The sequence below is a fragment of the Electrona antarctica genome (genome assembly GCF_951216825.1).
Source record: "Electrona antarctica genome assembly, chromosome: 13".
NCBI classification, from domain to species: domain Eukaryota; kingdom Metazoa; phylum Chordata; class Actinopteri; order Myctophiformes; family Myctophidae; genus Electrona; species Electrona antarctica.
The window spans coordinates 8,332,027-8,347,367 of NC_136794.1; the positions used below are offsets into that span (position 1 = coordinate 8,332,027).

The 15,341-nt window shown below is 40.9% G+C and overlaps 2 protein-coding genes across 6 annotated transcripts; one reads left to right on the plus strand and one right to left on the minus strand.

Moving 5' to 3' along the window:
- Positions 1-110: 110 nt before the first annotated feature.
- On the minus strand, positions 111-11,271 carry LOC306935487 (SPRY domain-containing protein 7). 3 transcript variants are annotated; one of them, XM_079518576.1, is made up of 6 exons: positions 10,926-11,271; positions 10,132-10,274; positions 9,312-9,428; positions 6,535-6,701; positions 5,395-5,497; positions 111-1,760 (listed from the first exon to the last, which is right to left on the minus strand). In XM_079518576.1, exons 1-6 carry the CDS (start codon positions 10,979-10,981, stop codon positions 1,663-1,665), a joined length of 684 nt encoding a protein of 227 aa, XP_079374702.1. In that variant the 5' UTR covers positions 10,982-11,271; the 3' UTR covers positions 111-1,662. The 3 variants fall into 3 exon arrangements, with proteins under 3 accessions (XP_079374702.1, XP_079374704.1, XP_079374703.1); XM_079518578.1 differs by having other exon boundaries at positions 11,081-11,270; XM_079518577.1 differs by having other exon boundaries at positions 10,808-10,934.
- On the plus strand, positions 10,891-13,934 carry trim13 (tripartite motif containing 13). 3 transcript variants are annotated; one of them, XM_079518572.1, is made up of 3 exons: positions 10,891-11,044; positions 11,142-11,277; positions 12,019-13,934. In XM_079518572.1, exon 3 carries the CDS (start codon positions 12,027-12,029, stop codon positions 13,266-13,268), a length of 1,242 nt encoding a protein of 413 aa, XP_079374698.1. In that variant the 5' UTR covers positions 10,891-11,044; positions 11,142-11,277; positions 12,019-12,026; the 3' UTR covers positions 13,269-13,934. The 3 variants fall into 3 exon arrangements, with proteins under 3 accessions (XP_079374698.1, XP_079374700.1, XP_079374699.1); XM_079518574.1 differs by lacking the exons at positions 10,891-11,044; positions 11,142-11,277 and adding an exon at positions 11,379-11,397; XM_079518573.1 differs by lacking the exons at positions 10,891-11,044; positions 11,142-11,277 and adding an exon at positions 11,507-11,835.
- Positions 13,935-15,341: the final 1,407 nt, after the last annotated feature.

Consider the following 15,341-nt stretch of genomic DNA (forward strand, 5'->3'; position numbering starts at 1 on the left):
GGGCTGGCCCTGTGGGTCTTTGCGAATTACTGGTCTTATTCTTATCACAAATTCTAAATGTGGAAAAACTGCTAAACAAGAAATGCAGCTCTCAAGAAAGACAAGGTTACTTCCAGACACACATTTTTAATAAGTCAACAGTAATATTAGGATTAGCTTATACATTACATTATTAGTGCAAACAAAAACGCATTTAAAATATCAATTACAACTTTCTCACCTCAGTAGTGGAAATGCAAAGCCAATATAATAGGAATAGAATAGAAACGTATATCTCTAGTCAGAGAAACTAGCTTCGCAAATGTTATTTTATTTGGAATAAATACACCATACAAAAGACAAAAAAAAATGAAAAATCATGTTGAAACAATTCTAGTAGGCTATATGGTGATTTAGAAAACAATTTAAATATTAGTGTCCAATATTAAAGCAATAATTCACCTTGGTAACATTTACATTTTCAACTCAATACAAGTCAACCTAAAGGCTAGGCTTCAGCCTAGACCTTTTCGGTGCCACCTCTTTTTATAGCGTAAATGCAAATGATGAAGTTGACCATGTAACGGTACAGCACGGAAATAAACTATTCATTCATTCAACCTCTGATCCTAAAATAAGAATTAAATCTCTGGACTTCTAGCCAACCTTATGAGTAAATGCAAACATCTAAAATAATTACTTAAGACACATACACATACAGTATGATGTGCCAGTTTAAAGCTGGTACAATAGTGAGTGACTGATTGGTCACGAGTCCACGCAGGCAATCAATACAAAAACAAAAAAAAGAAAGAAAATATACCCAAGCGAAATATAGATTTTAATCTATGAATCAAATACATATAAATAAATCTGGGCGAACCTGGCATTTACATTCAGATATTACCTCCCCAAATTAAATGCACAATAAGTATAAATCATGTCAACAAACATGGCTTCTGGTCCTGACAAATGGGAATATTTTACCATTGGACTCAAACACTTCCTGGAAGAGATAAACACGTACAGCATACACATCTGAGAAAGCAGAAACCAGGAAGATTTCAATAGAACAAGATTACTACTGCAAAACGGTAATAAGCGCAAACGTCACCGCCTTTCTTCGCCCGACAGCCTTTCAGCCAATCAGATCTACCCAGGCGTTTTCATTTTTTATCAAGGTTAACCTACAACTTCAACAGAGAGCAGCAGCAAAATGACTAATCAGTGGATAATAAGACTGAGACAATCAAAGGCAGACATAAAGACTTGATCCAATCAATGTCAAACTGGTCACGGTGATAAGAGGTTGCGTGTAGTGCAGCGGTTCTCAATCTATTTGTGGATCAGGTCCGACTTGAAATTCTCAAAGTAGGTTGCCGTCGGCTGCTGTGTCAGATGATGGGCGCATTCTCAGAGCATGTTTATTTAATGATCAATCAATTGATTGTGCTCCGGATTGCATTCATATGCTTTAAAAGTTCCAATTCATCACAATGAAAAACACATTTTTCAAGGTTTTAAAGAAATGTAAACATACCATAATCTCAGTTTTGCGAATTATTTGGGGGGCCCACTTGTAATAAATCCTCATGGGCCACAGGTTGAGAGTCGCTGGTGTAGTGCATGTGTGTGGGAGAGGAGGGGGAGAAGAAGGGGGAGGGAACTTAGGTGCTGCTCATATTAGAAGATTTGTTGTTCAAACAGGATCTTCTCAAAGCCTTGAGGAGCGGTGTGATAGAAGTCGCTAAATTGGCAGTCTAAGATGGCACTGTCGTCCACTAGAACGGAGAAAAAGAAAATAATCATAAACAAAAGGTCAGAAACAGATCTCGGAATGTATGTAATAAATTAGATGTCATCATATAATTGTATGCATTATTTATTCTCTAAAATCATTCTAGAAAATGTATTAAACATCAAACTCTTACAGAAAATGTAAACAAATCCATTATGAAGGTCCAATTAAGCACAATATACTGTATCTTGTTAATGGTTAAATAACAAAATCAGTTCTCAGCAAACTTAGAGTATAATGTGTATATGTTTTGCTACGTAGTAGTAGTAGTAACATTTACAAACATAAGAATATGCTTTGTTAGATTTCAATTGAATTTCATTAACCAAATCTTTCTCTATATCATAGGAGAGTTCACTTTGAGTCAGTGAATGCAGAAATTAAAAAAGCTTATTTTGCTTCTCAGTGTTTGATAGTAACTAAATGATGTTAACGTGTACACAACATGCTTTTTATAACAACCTCTTTTCAAAAAAAGAAAAGAGGTTCTATATTCTGTAATAATTTTGATACAGTATTTGTTCAGTGACAGGACTGCCTGTCTCTCCAGCTCTTTAGTAAACCAAAAAATCAAAAATTATCCAAACAGGAGAGAGAACTCATACAGGATAGAGTCCTGAAATGGGGTGTGGGCCATCCAATGGGTGAGATTATATAAAATCACAAAATAACTTTCAAATTGAGTGACTACTGTCTATAGGCTATTTATGTAATCACGGGCAATAGGGCAGGCAACGGGTCCATTATTTGACGGGTGGGTCGGTCTGGATTGGATTTTTTAGATAATCACGGGTAATTGGTTGGCTGAAAATGGCAACGAACTTAAAAATATATTTTTTGTTTATTAGAGTTGGAGAGATTGGGATACCACCTGTTACTGAACAAACACTATAGCAATGAGTACTATCAGAATATAGAGCTCGTCACAAAACCCATTTTATTTTAACCAAGAATATCCTACTATTAATGGCTAAGATTTGACCAGTACTCAAATATATTTTTTCATAGAAGACCTTCATTTGTGTTTGTTGGGAGACTATTGGAGGAAGAGCTGTCAGACAAGTATAACCTCCAATAGAACCATACAGCATAGCCTCTAACGCATACTACTACCATTTGTTTGATGTTTTTAATAGTTTTAACAAGTAATATTCCCATCATCCACTTCTCTTGCTGACAATTATGTCAAGCATTACAAAGTCATTAATGTTTAAAAGTTAGTTTTGTTTCTCCAGTGACTTTTCCCTATGCCACTTTTGTAAGTTTGCTGCCATCTAAAGGTTACATATAATCTCATGGACTAGGCTGGCCAGTGGCCATGGTACATTGTGATGTCAGCATCCATGTATGTATAAAATGTATACTGTATGTTTGTCATACATCATACATACATTTGTATGATTTAGTTAGTACTCAAGTTGCTAGTATTGGCAATACCATAACTATTGTGAAATGGTATTTGACATGACCACATTGGCACACCTATTTTAATAGCTGTAGCCGTTACTTGCATTCCAAAAGAATCATGTATGCTTTGGACAACTGTAATGTTAACCCATTAAAACCGAGACAGCATTTGTGTCATTTCTTATTTTAGATGTGATATAAAAGCATTATTTTATACTTTGGCTATTCAAAAATAGCAGATATACAAGCTCATAGCGTGTCACTTCGTGCCGTGCTGCAAGCTTGTAGATCTGCTGTGAACACTTTTAACTCAAGTCTTTGCTTCTGGGGGTCCCTGGAACACAATTTGGGATGTGGGTTCAGTGGCCAAATACCCTTTCACGTCCTTGACATGAAAACTGTGATTTAGAAGACAAATGTAGAATCTTCCTCATAATGGGTTAATACACGAGTCATAATCAATGCAATGGGTTTAACACTTGTTAATAAAGGCACTAGAGTGCCAAGCAAATTAAGCCACCTTTAAACACGAGAACGGTCGCCAGAGAAAACGGTAAAGTCAAATTGCGTTCTCATTTTTTATTGACCCTTTAGAATAGAACGCACACTTTATGAAAACGCTATAATGTCGATAGGTGGCGGTTACGGGATGCCAGAAAGACCAGTCCAAGAACCAGGTAGCTCCCCCTTCACACAACCCTATCGGGGACTCAGGGTTTCGAATGTTGCCGTTCTGTTCTGTTCTTGTTTATTGCTTTGAAATGTTGTATTATGTGCATCTCGACGACACTGCAAATGAGGGTGACCTCAATGTCTTTTGAGAATAAATAAAGGTTTGAATGAATGAATGAATGACGCTTCCAGAATACAATGGAGTTGTGGCCGTCTCTGCCTGCTTTCTACTAACCGCATCGAGTGACACACAGGCTGACAGGCAGCCCAGAGGCATGCAGGCAGAGCGCGCCACGGGATGGTTATATTTTATACATACATTAGGCTACATAAACGCTGCTGCCGGCTATCACAAGGCTTTTTATTTACATCATGGTTTTACACTCACCATCTCTGATGAGCGGTGCTTTGTAGGCGAGGGAGCGCTAGCTCATTGTAGGAACTCCAAATATTATATCACATATGGACTGCATCAATGTAACATATGCGTTGTGAGCCATGATGTCACAAGTTTTGCGGATTCACTGTTTTGCCCGTTTACATGGAGACGGGAGGAAACTGCGTTTTCAAAGATTTCCACTCTGGGTGTTTTCACTTTGTTGCATTTTCACCCCCGCCTTTCATTTCCCCCTAAAACCGGGAGATGAAATCTTCCTTTACTACATCGCCATCGTAAACTGTTCTCCCTCTAGAAGCCTTAATATTCTAAACGAGATGCATGGTGAAGTCAGAAATTAGATACCCTGAAGAAGGCAGTTAGTACTGCCGAAACGTTGGTTCCTACTCTGCATCCTAATAAATAATCAGCACTTTGGCTATCAGTGTGTGCGGCCACTCTTTTGTCTTTTTAAGACTTAACTCTTTAGAAGTCAGAAATTAGGACAACATCGCCGTTATGATGATGTTTTTAGGCAAAGGAGTGTTTTTCGTGAAAAACGAATGCTTGGAATGGATTCAGAATCATGAAAACCCGCTAGTTTGACATGTCACATGCTACTTAAAGCATGATGAAATTTGGAAAATGTTACCGTATATTGGTTGTCTATGGTGTGGTATACAAAATTGACCATAACTTTTTTTCGCAATGTTTCCGGCACAGCAGACCTCTCATTCTGTGTGGGCCTTAATGACATCACAGGTCCTCTCAAGTTTTGCGTGACTGTCTCCCCGGCTATTAGTCTTCTCAGTCAGATTATCCATTATATCCTATTCATGCGTCTTTCAGCACCATCTCTCTCGTTCCCCACGGCACCCCCCTCCATGTGGGCCCTGACTCAATACTTCATCGTATGACAGGGTTGTGCACCAATACAAAAATAGCCAATCTACAACCTCGCAAAGTGTCACGCTGAGGGCTATTTCCGGTGTGTGACCCGTTGAATGCCGATGTATGAATCCAGCTTCAGGCTCACACACAGCTGGAGTGTGCAGCTTGTTTGTGCCACTGTTTACAGAACGTGTTGTTCATCAGTGTGGACAGACTTGTATAAATTAGTTATTGTCATAGTTATCATTGAGGTGTTAACAGATATACTTACCATATACTACTGGGAACACAGTGCCTCGGATCCCTGAAGCGGGACAATGCATGTTTTTCCCATTCAAATACAAATTCAGTTCCACATGATCATACGTGATACCCTTGAGAAAAACAGAACAAGGAAAACAAGATGATCACTTGATGCACTCTTAAAACATGATGACATCACTCACCATTAATCTTGCCATCATCAAATTATATAGTTGTCCAACCTCCCTTTGGGCATTGTGTTCTCAAGTGATTCAATACATTTAGTTTATTGCATGTTTAATGTTAACGTTTAAGTTATTTCTGGCCATCTGGATGGATGGACTAATAACACTTCAATGTCAATGTCGATGGCAAAGTACCATATCAGTATATATGCACCTGAATACATCTACAGTATATGCTTTTTTAGCATAGAACCCTATAAAAAAAGATGTTATGACTGAAGTTACCACACACACACACACACACTTGTGATTTTTGAATGTATATTATTTTTCAAAGGATCCCTGGCTAATAAGACAAATATGCCTTAATAAATGATAATTGCCCTTTATAATTCTAAATTCACACCCAACTTATTTTAGAAGTAGGTCATATTTCATTCAATAGGGACAATTCGTCATTAAATGTGTGTGCTTTCAAGTGCTGAGCATGATGAAGTCTGGTGTGTGTGTGTGTGTGTGTGTGTGTCATGAAGTCTGTGTTTACAGCGAGGCAGCTGTATGTATCCGTCTATGATGGTGTCCCATGGCAAACACAGCTAATCCATAAACCCACAACGTGTTGAATCTGCAACACATTGTGGAATTCAATTGTAGATCAGCTCGCCGATCTTCAAAGCCGTGAGGGGAGACTTCTTGCTTCTCCCCTTTGCCTCTCTCGAGGCCAGCTGTCGCTTACGGTTATTTGCGGCCAGTCTTGTGATAATGCGGAAGATTGTTTATTTTATTTTAATTGTAACCTTCATTTTCATAGTTGAAATGTATTTGTTTGAATATTCGAAGGAATATTCGAATATGTGTTGACAGCCTTACGTTACACAACTGGTTGGTGACCACCTGGAACACACCTGGGGGTCCCCAGATAAGACACTATGTTGAAATCCACTGGTCTAGGATAAGCAGTGATATGCTGTTGCTGTACTCACCACAATGTCCCCCTCCTGAGGCAGGCTGTTTGCAGGTAGACGGTTCTTCTCCTCATTATTGTGATACACTGAACCATCATGCCTCAGAACAAGGCTGTTTGTGTCTCTGCCCATTGGTACTTGATTAAGATTCACTTTCTGAGTGGCCACACCGATTCCCCATATACCTAGACACAGGGCACAAGAGGGAGGATGTTGAATGGGACTGAGAAATCAGTCAACCTTTGGTCTGAATTTGTCTTCAATTACAGCCAACAGTCGATGGCTGTCACGATTGTCCTTGATGATTGTCATGCAAATAATTGTTATTAATGGTTTAATTGTGTTTTCACAAAATAATAATAATAATACAAGCTCACAGTGCATTGCATACTGTTGCGTTCAACCATTCCCATTTCCACTAATGATTTTTTTATGTTCGGAAATATTAATATTTTTCAACATAAAAACGATTATGCAAAATATTATCTCAAATAATTATATGACAGGCCTATCTATAGACGCCTTATCAGACGACGTCACACCGCGATGGTGTCGCGCACGCAGACCTCTGAGGCCTCGTACACACATGTTGGACGAACATTCTTCTTCCTTCTGTGTTTCATGGCCGCCTCAATGCTTTTCCAATGGAAGTCACGTGGTTTGACCAAACACTTGTTTGACATTTCCCCCCTCCCCCCATCAAACACAAGTGTTTGGTCAAACCACGTGAATTCCATTGGAAAAGCATTGAGGCGTCCGTGAAAAACGGACGGAACAGAGCATGACATTCGTTTGATTTGATATGTGTGAATGAGGTCTGTGAATGACACGTCGCTTTGTTTACAGCATTTACAACGCTGACGAAGGCCCCTGGCCGAAACGTGTTCGTTGTGTTGCTGCTTGCAGCATACCTTCCCATGTAAAGATGAAACAATAAAGTGCCTTAAAGGACTACTCTGATTGCTGGTATTCTCCTTCTTCTTAAGTGTTTCCTGACCGTGCACCCGGTAAAATGTTCCAATGATACTGAGATAGTTGGAGTTGTGCGTGCTTCTTCCTTTCGAAAATGTTCCTGACCGAGCGTCGCACCTCCCGGTGGATGGTATGCTGCAGTTACACCATGACAGACCCTTGGACCCACCAAGACACAGACGCGGCGCGGTTCTGTACCGCGTCGGCTCCTGATCCAAAGAGAGTTACGTCTCTAACAGACGCTTCTCACTCGATAGAGGACACCATGCTGTGGACGCTTCAACACCGTCGAAACCTGATGAATGCTGACAAGAATGGACCTCCGGTTTGATAAACCTATTTATAAATAAACTCTTTCTTGACTGTTCGAAAAACTGTGGGATTGACTTCAATGAAAAGGTGCAGGTGCTGTCTGGTGATAGATTTCACAATGTATGAACACTGTCGAACTTCCAGGCTTTGCCTAATTATTATAAGAAACATATAGATGCTTTGACGTTTTTATGAACTCTCGAACTTCAGGATTTTTCCTATTATAAAAAGCGATACTCCGAGCAGAGGACTAAGGACCCAGTAGTAGCCTTTCTAGACAATATATGACTCGTCCATGCACTGCGTGTATTGAATTGTGAAAAGGTGTATTCTTTTTGTATGTTTCTAAAATGTTTTATATGATGTAGTACAAACTCTGAGCTTCTCCGACTTTTAATTATATTAATTCTATTAATGATGCCCTTTATGAGCAAATGATGTAGGCTACTGTTGCCCATTTATGGGTAGATGATTAAATGACCTCCTTTCGAGAGGGGTGGACTTTAATTGAGTTTTTTGAGACGAGAGTCCCTAAGACAGGCCCTCTATTAAAACCTTAAAAAAATGTTTTTGCTAGTGGGTTTTGTTGCTCTACCTTTCCTTTCTACTAAGAATAAGCCTGTTTGTAGCCTCTTTGGCACTTCATGTGTGTATACTATTTGTAAGGTGTAGTCCTTCTGAGTACTTAACTTCCCCCTCCTCTTTAAGGACTCAGCCAGTGATGCCCTGTGAGCCTATGTAATAATGTTGGATATATATTATGTATTTGTAACATGGACCTAAAAACTGATACCAGCAGTTGGTGCCTTATGAATTACCGAAGTCTTATGGACAAACTGACTTTTTTGTTAAACATTTATTTGCTGAATATGTAAATTAATTGTGTTTGCACTTTCGTTGTGTTGCTGCTTGCAGCATATATACTTAATACTGAATGGGTTTAGCTGGTTGTGGTGTGTATCTACCCGGACAGGGGAGGATGTCGCACCGCCTGACAGTCTAAATGTGACACGTCGCTTTGTTTACAGCATTTACAACGCTGACGAAGGCCCCTGGCCGAAATGCGTTCGTTGTGTTGCTGCTTGCAGCATACCTTCCCATGTAAAGATGAAACGATAAAGTGCCTTAAAGGACTACTCTGTGAGTGCTGGTATTCTCCTTCTAAAATGAGGCCTCAGCTCACAACAAAACAGTCTCATCCGAGACGTGATGTGAGCTTGTATATCAGCTGTTCTCTGCCCGCAATACTGTTGCACAAATAAGTATAAAATGTCTCCTAGGGTGCACCTCACTAGCCAACAGACAAGAGGTTGAATTAACTGAAACCAGCGCTCCCCAAAACAACAGGTTTGTAGATCTGTTGGGAATTGATTACATGAAACAGTCACCCATTGACCAGTCTCAATGTTTGTAAACAAATAATTGGTCTATAGCCCTATTCAAAACATGAATAAGTGAAATGCAGGATGGGGTTGGGGAACAGAAATAGTAGATCAGCAGCTGTAGCTTACCAGTAGACTGGATCTTGAACTCAAAATAACTCTTATTCTGATGTAGCGGAGCATTGGCAAGACAACCCCCAGTGCCGCATATCCGACGTCCACTTTTGACAATAACAACATCTGTGCCTGAATGGGAGACAATCCAAATAATGTTGCAGTTCATAATCAGAAACATAAAAAAGGGAAAAATGCCACTCAATAAATAATTTATTTAAAGTCTAACCATGTCACATACATTTTAATTTTAATTTAAAATCTGATCAATGTTTAGACTTTACGCAAACTCTCCAAAGTTAACACTCCATTATATTTCATTCCACATACTGCTTCCATCTGATCACAGATGAGGTGATCTGCCTTGTTTACTTATGTTTTGTAACTGGAATGCTATGTAATGGTTGACGCCCAACCACTGTAACCATGAAGAAAACAAATGCAAGAAGAAAAGATGGAAAGGGAAAAAAGAAGAAAACAGCTAGTGTCCGTTATGAATTATGGACGACCTCACCTGAAACAGACTACACATACATACAGTGTTCCGAGTGTGTGGCTACAAGTTAGATGCGTTTACTTTCCTTATTTGTTGTCTATAAATTATTCACCAAATAAAGGGATGATGTTGGAGTAATATATTTTGCTGGGGGTGTTGTGACATTTTATATTTTGAAGCCAACTCAGCCGGTTGGGGTTAAGACTAGGGTAATTTTTCGACGCTATCAGGAGCTAGCGTTAGCAAGTAGTTACACCTACCAAACCAACCACAGACACGTCTAGTTGACTGTCTGGTTGACTCCACACAGTGTGAGATAGAGACAGCATATATACTTACCCATGTGGTGTGTATCTAATTGAACAGTGGGCATTTCTTTGAGGGGTATGTGTCCCGAACCTCCATCTCCGCAGCAGCCTAGACAACACGTAAACATGGCAGCCATTTTTTCTCTCTGAAGGCTGATGATGATGATGCTGATGCTGCACACGACAACATCCGGAAACACTTTTAGCGAGCATAAAAACAACGCGCCACTCCAAAACAAAACAGCGACACCCTGCGGTCAATCTGAATGCTACCGGCTAAACCCATCTACCCAGTACCCAACGCGCCCAATCACATTGCTTGCTAAGATAGGCAGTTTTGCTCCTGATGGCATGGAAACAAGGGAAGAAAATCAAGGTCAACATTTCTACACGTGACTAAGTAACTATTGGTTATCGACCCGTAATGTTACATAATCCCCCCGCAAACTGGGGCGGGGGCGAGTTTTGGAAAGCGTTTCGGTTTAATAATGTTTACCAAGGGAGGGCACAGTACACACAGAGTCCCTATGTGGATGATGCACATTCACAACGACAACGAACATCCTCCTCAAATGAGTTGTTTACTTGTTTTTGACTGACTGAAAGGGGTAGTTAGTGGGCAGTGGCTGGGTCATCAGCAATCAGCAATGATCTGAACTGAAAGTGACTTGGATTTACTCTTCACTTGCATCTTTTATTGTGTTTACCTTTAGCGAGTGAGTATCCGTGACCACGAGTATCCAAAAAGTCATAAGTGGGACGGGAAAGGCTTGTTTGAATGTGTGATGATGCCAAACTGTGGGAGCCTGTGGGACAAGTACCAACCTAGTCGAGTCTCTTTGACGATGCAATGCTTTGCATAGCAACAGCCCCTCCCCCATCTAAACTTGCAGGGATCCTCTGCTTTTGATGGCACTGGGATTAAAACGCAAACATGCCAAAAGGTAAACAATAAACGAATTCATAAAATCCAAACATACAAACCACTCGTGCTGGCATGCACTGTTCACTGTTGTCTTCGCAACGTTTAAACCTGCATAGGAAACGAAGATGTAAAGTTTCATCCAAGCCTCCCAGACAGCACTGAAACGGTTAATTTTTCCCCGGAAAGGGCGAAGTCTGCACAGCAACAAGAAGCGCCATGATTGCGTTGCACTGTGCGCGTCTCAGCAGCTGGGTGAGTGATTTTTTTTTTGTCCAGTAGTTGCATGTTACTATGCGCTTGCAAAATCTGTCACAGCATTCCTCACACCTTGCCAACAACTAGGACCAACTGTAACGCGAACTAAATTTGTCGGTAATTTGTCACATAGGTTTCTTGACTGCGGTGACACACCGTGTCGCTGGCGAGCCTCCTGCTTTTCTTCTCCCCCCTTCTTCCCAAAGCAAGATGATGAGTGCAGAGTCCAATCCCAAACGCAATCTGTACCTTTTTAACATTGAGAAATAGGCTATATAAACAGTCTGTAGTTATTTGACGTGGTTTGTAACGTATAGCGCTTGATCGTGGTCTCTACATACACCGTCTGCAGTCAGTGGATGTCAGAAAGCAGGAGAGTATGCTACTGCTAGTCAGATCATGGAAAAAGGGAGCCGCTTGCGGAGCTGACAACACATTTTCACCATGTATCCTTTTTCGCGGTTATGGCGATGAATGTCACTTCGGTTCTGAGGAGAGCTGAACAAACCAATGGATCAGATCTGTATTATCATTTGGGCTGCCTGCTACATGATTGTGCGTAATTTGCCGTTATGTTTATTGCCCTTTTCCAAACGCGGTAACGTCTCTCTTGGGTATACTATATCGTGTGACTGAGGGTTTGTTTTATGCCGTGGCAAGCAGCCAAACCTTAGTCTGTTATGTTTGATCTTTTTGCTGTTCAAAACTAACGTTTTCGCGCATCGATGTCTTTTACAGAATACAACATGGAGCTTCTGGAAGAGGACCTGACATGCCCGATCTGCTGCTGTCTCTTCGACGACCCGCGAGTTCTCCTGTGCTCACATAGTTTCTGCAAGAAATGCTTGGAAGGGATTTTGGAAGGGAGCAGAAGTCCAGCTTGGAGAACACCTTTCAAATGTCCCACCTGCCGCAAAGAGACGCCGCACAATGGCGCAAATAGCCTGCAGATTAATTATTCTCTTCGTGGAATAGTGGAGAAGTACAACAAAATCAGAGTTTTGCCAAGGATGTCATTTTGTAAACTGCACAGCGGTCAGCCACTTAATATATTTTGTGCCACAGACTTAAAACTCATCTGTGGGTTTTGTGCTACAACAGGTGACCATAAAGGACACAAATTCTGTGCTCTGGATGATGCATATGAACAAGAGAAAGCTGCCTTTGAGGAGCTATTCCAAGGGGTGGAGAGCTGGCATAACGCAGATATACTGTTGTGCCTGGAATCACTGGAAGCCAGTAAGAAAAAGGCGCTTCAGTTGGTCTCTAGGGATGCGGAAAAAGTAAGAGATTACTTCGATAAACTAACCAACACCCTTGAACACAAAAAGAACGAGATTCTCTCCGATTTTGAGACGTTGAAATTGGTCGTTTTGCAAGCCTACGATCCGGAGATCAACAAACTGAGCGCTGCGCTGGAGGAGCAGAGCAGGGCGCTCAGCATCGCGGAGTCATTCAGGAATGTGTCCGACCCTCTCTGCTTTCTGGAGCGGATGCAGGAGTTCAGGGACAAGCTGCGGGTCGTCCGGGAAACCCCGCTGCCCTCTCGCACGGACATGGACGTCGGCCCTCTGGTGCGCAACTTCGACGTTCAAAAGTGGGACTCGCTCACGCTTCGAGAGGTGGACAAGATCTCCGTCCCCCACGAGAGCGGCGGGTCGTACCGTGGCGCGACGACCCCGTGGCTCGGAGTCCTCAAGACCGTCATCGTGTTCGTGAGCATGTCCCTGCCGTCCCTGCTGCTCTTGCAGCCGGGCAACCTGACCGCGGCGTCCGGCTGCGTGTCCTCGCTGGCCGAAGCCTGCCTGACGGTCCTCTCCTCGCACCTCGCTGACGTTGGCCTCTATTGGCGAGAAGCGGTTGTCGCCAGCACATATTTGATGAGCGCGTGCCACGATGGTATCCTGAACCTAATACACACCACTGTCGATTTTATGGGCAGTTGTAAGTTGTTTAACTCAATCTATAACGCCGTGGAATTACACTGAAGAGAGTTATAGGTTATAGCTCTCTCTCCTTTCATGTTTCATCTTTAGATGATGCATTCCATATAGCCTATACGTTTTTCACCTGTGCCTAATACCTAACCATAGGCCTAATTCATTTTCACTTTAATTTATTAAGACTATGTAGATTTAATCCCTGTTAAATGTTTGTTTAATAAAACTTGTGAAATGTAGCCTTATGTCACTGTCTTTTATTCCAGCATGGTATAGCCTATACTTACAGGCCTACAGATTCACAAATATAGGCCTATATGCGCATGGAAATTGATGAATAGAATATTCCATGCTGTAAATGTTGATGCTTCGCTTTCCTGTACAGCGCGTCATCATCACTGGAGTGATGCTGCAACCTCTCCAAGGTTACCACCGTTGCATAATGTCCCGAGAGATGTTTTAGCAGCATAGTCATGACATGCAGACAACATATCATACACATACAGGGTAAATAGCAGCCGACTTGTTTGTTGCATGGATCATGGGACCGATTTATTTTCCCCTTCTCCCCCTATTATCCATGCACATTTGATGATTTCTTGAATCCACGACACGGGCAGATAGGATTTACCCCTTTTTCCTGCAATGTTACCCTTGGTTTAAAGCCAATTTAGGGTTGTACAAAATAGACCGAAATAAAGATTGTTAATTGCTTTTTAATATTGATTATATCCTGATTTTAAATACACCAGAAGAGTCTGATTTTAAGCAATGACCGTACGTCATGCAGGACGCACGTCGGGACACGTGTAGACTATTTATATAGCCGACTGTTGCAGTGTTGCCGGGCAAATGATGAAAATAAAAGTATCTTTTTTTAATGCTACAGATTAAACATGACATTCTAATCTGGATAGACTATATAGAGCACAGTTCAGTGCGTCAACGGTGAGTATATTACCCAACAATATTTTTGTGGCAGGTCAAGATATAGGCCTACACATGGTTGGAACAGTTGCCAAATTGAATATGGAAAACATAAATGCTAAAAGATAAAATATACTTAATCGCGCATCATGCATGGGGAAATTTAGAATAGAATAGTTAAATTTCCCCATGCAGTGGCCTATTACACTTACACACATACGCAACTGTGCCCCAGATTTCGCACATTTTCAACCACAATTTGAGGTCTGTATGACACTGAAGCAATCGAAGGATTTTATTTATCATGTGGTTTGAATTGGAATTCTGTAGGCTATAGGACCTTGTGTATAGGATATTATAATTTGCCTTGGCCCTCGGTATCACAAGTTACACCATAAATGGCATGCATGCATACCCTTCAAATGAGAAAACATTAGCAGACCCGTGAACAGAATATCAAATACTCTGCATAGGCCATCTTTTAATCTGCAATGTAGTGATGTGTAGGCTATAGCCTATAGGCCTACGGATGCGGTCTGCAATTATTTCAAAATCCAAGTGTGTGTGTGTGAGAGAGAGAGAGTGTGTGAGTGTGTGTGAGAGAGGGGCGAATTGGCCTATTCAGAGGATGAGTTTAACATTTACAATGTATTTACAAATACTTGCATTTAAGCCTATACATTTCACAAAACCATGGGATTTTTTTTAACTTAATGTATACAGGCTATATAGTATATGCATTGCGTGGCTTGTGGTAGCATGGTGTTAAAAGGAGAGGATATGAAAGACGAAATTGCATGACACGAAATATTTTAGAAAAGGTCTAAATAACCATTGATTTGCAAATAATAGGCAAACACGTGGCTTTTTTCTTTTACTGGACAGTAGGCCTACATCAAATATTGATTTAGGTATGTTTTGGGTTTCCCTAATTTAAAATAAAGGCCTCAAATTTGTCAAAATTGGCACGGGCCCAGTCTATCGGAAATTAACATCAAATTGAATGATATGGTCAATGAAAACAAGATAATCGAAATCGGCATGCATTTATTTAGCAGTAATTATAAGTATAAAGAGCATTTAATGGCCTACCTTTCATAGTTAGCTCTATAGCTACTAAAACTATAAATATAGTAGGCTAGATTCTTCTTTTTATCCCGACATAGCTGCATCCTAAAGGCCACAAACCAATCT

Bases quoted from the DNA above. Each gene is read 5' to 3' on its own strand.
- LOC306935487 (XM_079518576.1), bottom strand. From the start codon at position 10,981: ATGGGGGAGGGGCTGTTGCTATGCAAAGCATTGCATCGTCAAAGAGAC. The intron at 5,498-6,534 runs GTGAGTACAGCA...GTTTTTCTCAAG, and splicing joins CTCAGGAGGGGGACATTGTG to GGTATCACGTATGATCATGT. The intron at 1,761-5,394 runs GTAAGTATATCT...TCTCCGTTCTAG, and splicing joins TGTGTTCCCAGTAGTATATG to TGGACGACAGTGCCATCTTA.
- trim13 (XM_079518572.1), top strand. From the start codon at position 12,027: ATGGAGCTTCTGGAAGAGGACCTGACATGCCCGATCTGCTGCTGTCTC.